Here is a 7,748-nt window from a genome sequence, read left to right as displayed (position 1 = left end):
CAAGAGGCTTTAGAAAGTCCATATGTATCAGAACATCTTCATGAGTGGATTGACATCATATTTGGCTACAAGCAGAAAGGAAGTGAAGCAGTTGCAGCTCACAATGGTAAATACACATTTATAGAACTAGCAAAAAAATAAAAAAGGGATGTTTCCACTAGGCAGGAATGGTAAATCACAACTTATCTGTAATGCTTATTTTGTGCTTTGAACGTTTGATCCTTATTTGAAATAGTGACTTATCTGGTAGTATTGCCTTCGTGGTGATTTGCATCTTTGAAGATGTGCTTCAGGGGGTGGACAAGACGATTCTGTAGCATTGCTGGGAATTGCTTGCACATCAGTGTGGCAATAGAGTATGGAATTAATGTTTCCCAATTAAAATGGGAGCCTGCAGGGTCTCCAAATAAACATGTATTTAACTTTCCTCCACTGTAATTTCAGTGACAGAATTTCAACGCAATTTCCCCCTCCTCCTGAGAGAATTGGCAAGGGAGGGAATGGGCTAGTGGGCTCCAGGTCTTTAGGAGCAAGCATGAAGGAAAAAGTGTCTTGGTTTGTCCTTGTATACATACATAAGACTGCATGTGAAATGCTTCACTGTTTGCAGCCTTACTCTGAACATGTATCTCATCACTGTGGGCCCTTACAAAGGGGATGTTATGTGACTGCTGTGTAGATGTATTTATTTACACCTGATAGTATTACCAATGATTAGCTTATTCATCAGTCTGATATTTTAGCTGTGTATGTTACTACCCAATAAGGAAATGCCCTCTTGGTAAAAAAAGAGTAGCAGATCAGATTTTTAGGATGTTTATTCCAGAAGCCCTGATCCTTTTGAAGGACTACAGGTAACAGCTAACATTGAGATAATTTGCACTTAACAACATAGAATATGTTTAGAAGAAAACCTTCCTACAATAGTGGTGAGGGTAGGAATAAACAACTCCTCATTTTGGTACTCAGTACTTTTTACTTCCAGGGTAAGATAGTTGAGATAGGACTTGTTTTGTTGGGTGGTGGGGATTTTGGTTTTTGTTGGTTTGTTTTGGGGTTTTTTTTCTGTTTGTTTGGGGGTGTTTTGGGTAGTTTTCCTGTTGTTCATTTCTCTTCAGTGTACTTTCTCCACATGCCCTCAACATCTGATGGGCTATATTTTAGAATTTCAGGGTTTGGCATCCAGTCATACTGTGAGTATAAGTGTCAATTACCACAGACTGTAAATACAGTAAATCAGCATATAAATTATGGCACCTATATTTTTACCTCTCAGAAGAGAGCACTAATGAGAGCACGTTTTATGCATAATGTGCTGCTTCTGCTGCAGTATGGAATTTTATTAGCATAATGAATTGCAGACACTTAAGTAGGTAAGAGGCAGAAGGGATCTATGTATGAAGGAAGTCATGTCAAAGTAAATAATCTTAAGCAGAGGCCCCAACGTCATTTGCGTCATGGCAATTCACCTGGAAAGGTGAATACACAAACCTTTCTGATCGTTCTTTATTACTTTCTGTTCCCTGTCTAAAAATTAACCAGAATTAACCAGTTAAAGAACTGTGCTTGCTTGGTTATTTACTTATTTGTTTATTTATTGGGGTATTTAATGAAGTTTAAATAAGTGATCCTTCCTTTATGAAAGTACTGACTTCTTCTGGAACTTTCTGAAAATCTCTTAGAAATCCTAAACTTTTTTGGGTAAAAAAATCCAGGATTAAAATGTAAGACCTCAAACTCTAATGCCTACTGAAATAGCTTATTTGTGAGTTTAAAAATGCAGCTTTGTTTATAGGAAGACAAACAAAATGAGCCTTGTATATCTACATTGTACAAATAAACTTTTTCTTCCAGTGTTTCACCCATTAACTTATGAAGGAGGAGTGGATTTAAACAGGTAATTAACAAGAATCTGAATGTTTTTGTTAAAGCAGTTAGCTAAGTTTCTCAGTATCTCTTGAAGTTCTCTGCTAGCTGTAGAAGGGCTCTGTATATGAACAGTGTTTCTCTTCCATTTTATACTCCCAAATATGCAGAGAACCAGCATCATGTTTTCAGTTCTAGCTTGCATTGAAAGATTGTTACTTGAACATATCTTCAGTCTGGCTTTCATGAAATTGCTTCATTTTTTCAGTCATTGAGAATATTGTCATTTTTTCAGTCATTGAGAATATTGTCATTTTTTCAGTCATTGAGAATATTGTCATTTTACATAAAGAAAATTAAAAAGCTGTTATATGATTATGAATCTGCAGTAAATCAGTTCTTTAAGAATGTGTGATGGCCTATAGTGCTGTAGTAACTGCACATGCAGGCCCATGACTTCAGGGGAGGGAAGGGAAAAGTAGTACTTGTCTCCTTGGCTTAATTATATATCTTGTTTTGTAAAGTATTATGGACCCCAATGAAAAAGTAGCTCTGCTGACACAAATCCTGGAGTTTGGACAGACGCCAAAACAGTTGTTTACAACCCCTCATCCTCGAAGGATAACTCCAAAATTGAAAAGCTTGTCTCGAACATCTAGTCACAGCATTTCCATAACTGAGTCTCCAGGTAAATGTTTAATAGATAAACTGACAATGTAAAGGATTTGTAATTTTCAGTAGTATCTTTCTCCCACAGGATCTCATTATACAACTCTCTTGGCTACTTTCCCTGTAAGCCAATCCAAGATAAACCCATGAACTAAATCTTAAAGAAAAACAAACTAGACCAGTTTAAAATTTGAAAATACAGATGTTGCCCTGTATTTTGCCTTCTGTTCCAGTGTTCTCCTCTGGGACTGTTCAACCTCTGTTTCTGAAGGTGTGGGAGGGCTGTCGTCCCAGCCTTTCCTGACACTTCAAATTCAAGCTGATGTGACAGCAGTTGCACTGACCATATCTGCAGGCATTTTAAATTACGTAAAGATTTGTTTGGGTTTTTAACAGGAATGTCTTAGGGGTAATCAGTTAATTGGCTTGATCAAAGTAAACCCTAAGAACTTATATTAAGCATCTGAATTTTTTTCCCTTTTCCATGACTTGAATGAAAATCTGAAGGGATTTTTTTTTTTTCCCCGTACATACTGTAGGGCCAGAGTTGACTGAATAACTTTCTTCAAGAAAATGATTGTAATGCCCTCACAGGCTTCTGTTCAAGGCAGGACTTAACACCATTTCTCTGAAACTAAGATGCTCTTGTCTTCATAATGTATATAGTGATTTAACTATAAATTGGGCTGAAGATTCAGCCCAGGTATCACTTGGAAAGGTTTTTCACATTTGATTGTCTTTAATTCACTTACTATTTGATGACCTTCACTTTTAAGCAGAGGAATGACAATGAGTGCTACTTAGCATGGCAACCTGTAGCATCCAGGTGGCAAGAGTGGCTTTGGAAGTTGTATGTGGTGATAGTAATGGTCATATGTATTAAGTAGATGTGGTGGTTTGCTGCCTAGAGTCATTAATTCACACATTAACAGTTTCTCTTGGGTTTGACCTTTTTATAATAATCGACATCTGATTATCTCAATTTTGTCACATTTTTCGTCCGTTAGCTTTTGCAACAGTGAAATGAAGTTGTGACACTCTTAACAGAATGCAACAGAATAATAAAATCATATACTGTATTGTAGCAGTAAATGGCTTTTCTAGTTTTTTTCCATCTGGAAAGGCCTTGACATTTCAAAGGCCATCAGAACATCACTGCAGAGTTTTTGGGTTTTCTTTTTTGTTTGTTTGTTTTCCATTTTGGAATTATGTTCTATAAAGTCTGCAGTTTAAAAGCACTAATTTGGTGAGAAAAATCCTGGTTTTGACTGTGTAAGCCTATGCAAATTCAGGAAGAGATTTGGGAAAAAAAGTTAGTGATCTTGTCACTCTCTGCATTAGCCTAAGGGTCTTATTCCTGAAGCTCTGCATGATTTCTGTACTTTCATATTTATGTCAGCTACCTAGGCATTAGAAATATGTCTTTTTATTTTCTCTTTGTGATGAAACTTTATCGTGGCATTTTATTGCAGTTTCTCCAAATGAAGAATCATTTGAAGATTTGACAGAAGAAAGTATAACACTTGCCTGGAACAATATTGCCAAACTAAAATTAGATAAGCAATATAAAATTCACAAAGAGTAGGTACTATTCTTTTCAGTCAAAATTCTTCCATTAAATTGGGGTGGGAGATCTGTTTATCAATCTGAATGATGGGTTAGGGTTTAAGGTAAATACTTTTCTTTGTGAGATGACTTAGTGATTTGATTATGCAAGATTAATTTGAGTATATGATGGGTTGTGAATCCAGAGAAGGTATTTGTCAGCTTGATTTTTGCTGCTGTTTTTCCTTAGCTCTAGAGCTATATAAGTTCATTACCATTTTAGTAGCTGAAGCAGATATTGATTACCGTTTTCTAAAACTGATAACAGCAGCCAGATAAAGACTTCTGTTTATTTTTTTATAACACCAGGAGGACCAAACTTCTTCATCCCATCTGATTTGAAAGGTTAAACACTTAAGTTTTTCTACTGTACACCTCAAGCTGCTGCTGTGTGAGCAGTTTGCCAAGTCTCCAGCTATAGGTTTTCAGTTAATCCAAGTACCAAACTACTGTTCTGATGGATTCCTAGGGAGTCAACAGTCAGTAGGGGCACTCAGGTGGACTTTGAAAATACCTAATAATGAACAATGGCAGCTATATTTTAAAGAACAGATTTTTCTTTGGCCCCATCTCTTGTCCTAGTGACTGGGCTGGTTATGAGGATTTCTTACTACCTTGAGTCCAGCTACTTTCTTGGTGACTGTAATCCAATCTAGGAAAACATCATCACGTCCCTAAAACAAGGTAATATTTTTAGTGAGAAACCTGTTACCAGACTGTTAGCATTAGAGAAATCCTGATCCTGAAGAGACTCAAATTTCAGCTTCTGATTATTTTTATTACTTTTTTTTTTTTTTCCTCTGAAGACTGCTGAGAAATAATGAGACACAGAGCTGTGTAACAGAACTTTGGCTGTGCAGGATGCTCTGGGCTTCCTAATTCCCTGACATAAGCTTTGTCTAAATTTCTACCTATAGTGACTTTGCCAATGTCAACTTAAAGGAGAAAAGATGTGCAAGTTCCAATTCCTGACACTTGGGGTATTCAGTATCTGCTTGTAGGCAGCTTCCTGACTATTTGTAGCTAATCCAAAATTGGAAAACTAAATGTGAAACCATTTATCCTCTCACATGGGCAAGTCCCTTCTGATGAAGATGGAGTTCTTACAGAACACTATGGGGATCCTGTCCTGGTGTTTCACATATTATGTCAAGGTATATTTTTGTCTCTAGGCAGATAACACACCACTGAAGTGTTTTTATTCTCCTTGAATGTCTTAGCTCTTACAGAGCTCAAATAACAGATTTCAGCTGTAGTCTGTTTACAGTATGGTGGTTAAGTTTCAAAACCTATGAAGTCACCCACAAGCTTACTTGTATTAAACAGGGCAATTACTGGAATAGCTGTCACTTGCAATGGGTCTTCTGTTTTCACTACCTCCCAGGGTAAGTACTGCACAGGTATTTACCAACCTGCAGTGTAAATGCAGGTTTATGGGGTTTTTCAACAAAAGGGCATGAAACTGAAATATATATCTGATGTAATTAAATAGCTTAACTATATGAATTTGCTCTGTTTTAGATGATTTTGACTCAAGCATTTCAGTATTGTTTAGGCTTGGAAGATAATTTCAGTAATAATAATAATGGAAGTTTGTCCATTTAGATACCAGAGTTCTCTTGGAGTTTGATGAGCTTGGGGTAGTTCCATCTGTAACTGGTACAAAACAGGGTGGTTCCAGGCCCAAGTCACAGGCCTTACAAAGAGTTTCTCAGAGACTATGAGAAACCTGTGTCTGCTTCCCATAGTAAGATATTCAAGCAGGAACAAAGTTATTAGCTTCTAGAATATAAAATAGTCCTTTTATCTTCTATTTTGTCCCTTGTCCCCAGATTCAACTTTGAAGATGTTTTCCAAAGAATCAAAAACCATCCAGAGAAGTGTATCCTTTTCAAATATGGTAAGTTGCTGTCAAAATAAGGAGATCATTGGAAATCTTCTGAAAGCTGCTCAGAGAGATGGCTCTTAGCATCCATCAATGCCTCTTTTCTTTCTCCTCCCTACTCAGTTTTATTGTGTGTGAATAATTTAGCAGAGTGAATTGAGACTCTGTCAGGCCACCAGAGAGACAGCACATTCTGCAGACATGGGGAAGGAGCATTAATTGGTTACACTGGCTGTGTTCTGAGTTGCCCTGCTATCCAGGGAAGAACTTGTGGTAGACAAAGATAGTCTGGCATCAGCAGGGGTGTCTTCCTGAGCAATCTTGAACTACCATTGGGACCAGAATTGCAAAGCTTAAATTCCACCCATGTGCTTACATCCAGCATTGCCTTACTGCACCCAAGTGTTTGAAGCCTGAGTCAGCCAGCAAAGGAAAACGAAGCACAGGGAGTGGAATCTGTGCTGGGTGAAAATGAGCCATCCTTCCTCCATGAGCAATGATCTCAGCAACTTCTGAAAAACATTTTTCCCCTGCTCCTAAAAGAGCTGGCAAATGGATTCTGAATTTGATTTTCTGTGCTTGAGCACTGTGGCCAGACCTGGGTCATAAAGATACACTCCCAGTTGTCATGTTCAGTCTTGTATTGGTGCAAGACACCAAGATACATCAGTTTTCTCTCTACCATCATCTCTGGGGGGAACAAGAATGGCAAATGTGTTGCCCAGACAGAAGCCATAGCATGTCCTGACTGGTCCCCAAGTCAGGTGCAGGATCAAGAGCCTGTGGTCTGCCATGGGACACACTAGCAGGTGAATCGGGATACATCAATTCCTAATGCTTCAGCAAAGGGAAACTTTGGAATGTTGCTTCTTGGCACTGTGAAAAGGGAGCTCTTTGACTCCTAAGCAAAAAGTCTGTTTTTCATGAGGAGGACTTGTATACTCTTATTCTTCTCCCCTGTAGCTTTAGTGCTGATCTAAACACTTACAGTAATGTAGTACAGCAAGTAGTCGTCTCTACAGTCCAGCGGCTTACTGTTCTTCAAGCAGACCTAAAACATGACCAGTAATGACATCAGGTAGACACACTGGGCTGATTGTTGGTTTTTTCCTTGCCATTTCCAGTGATAGTAACGTAACTGAGCAGGTATCTGTAAATGTTTCTTGTTGAGAATAGCAGGAATTAGTTATATTTGTTCTTTGGAAGAGCTGAGTTGATAAGTACCTGTGATGGAGAACAAACATCAAAAGAAATCTGCATTTTTAGTTTCTGTTAGCCATTTGAGTCCAGAATTGACAGCAGCTTAAAAGATGATCTGACCCAGTTACTTCTGAGTGAGGAATTACATACTTCAATATACCAGCTTCTTTGGAAAGATCTCTCAGTTCTGCATGTATTTCTGAATGTCTCTGCTACCTTTATTTAACAGAGATGAAGTATTCTTGCTGTTCAGTGTCCAGCCTCTAAGGTTTTTCTTGGTCAGTGTTCATATAACATCTGCATGTTGTTTACAGAAGATTAAAATGCTTCTTGTTCTCCAAAAGCATGTTAATATACTTTTATTGAATTTGGGGTAAGAAATTGAATACTACTTTTTTTTTTTTTTTACAGGCTTTGTCATCTTGTCTGATCTTACCAGGAGATACCACTGTCATAAGTTCTTCATGGGACAATCATATGTGTGTATTTATTTCCTTTTGACTTTATTGAATTGCATGGGGTG

At 37.8% G+C, this 7,748-nt stretch overlaps 1 protein-coding gene across 1 annotated transcript in view; it reads left to right on the top strand.

Annotated features, from left to right (window-relative positions):
- NSMAF (neutral sphingomyelinase activation associated factor) overlaps positions 1–7,748 on the top strand; it is a 40,003-nt gene that overhangs the window by 27,127 nt on the left and 5,128 nt on the right. Inside the window, exons 19-25 of the mRNA XM_017727402.1 lie at positions 1–106; positions 1,855–1,897; positions 2,391–2,554; positions 4,008–4,116; positions 5,467–5,525; positions 5,973–6,040; positions 7,637–7,704. The exon at positions 1–106 is cut by the window's left edge and continues 15 nt beyond it. Coding sequence (XP_017582891.1) covers positions 1–106; positions 1,855–1,897; positions 2,391–2,554; positions 4,008–4,116; positions 5,467–5,525; positions 5,973–6,040; positions 7,637–7,704 — 617 coding nt within the window. The remainder of the gene's footprint in view (positions 107–1,854; positions 1,898–2,390; positions 2,555–4,007; positions 4,117–5,466; positions 5,526–5,972; positions 6,041–7,636; positions 7,705–7,748) is intronic.

Source organism: Corvus brachyrhynchos, unplaced genomic scaffold (assembly GCF_000691975.1).
Source record: "Corvus brachyrhynchos isolate BGI_N302 unplaced genomic scaffold, ASM69197v1 scaffold60, whole genome shotgun sequence".
Lineage (NCBI taxonomy): Eukaryota > Metazoa > Chordata > Aves > Passeriformes > Corvidae > Corvus > Corvus brachyrhynchos.
Note: the sequence above shows the minus strand (reverse complement) of the source record. Positions and strands in the feature narration are given on the sequence as shown.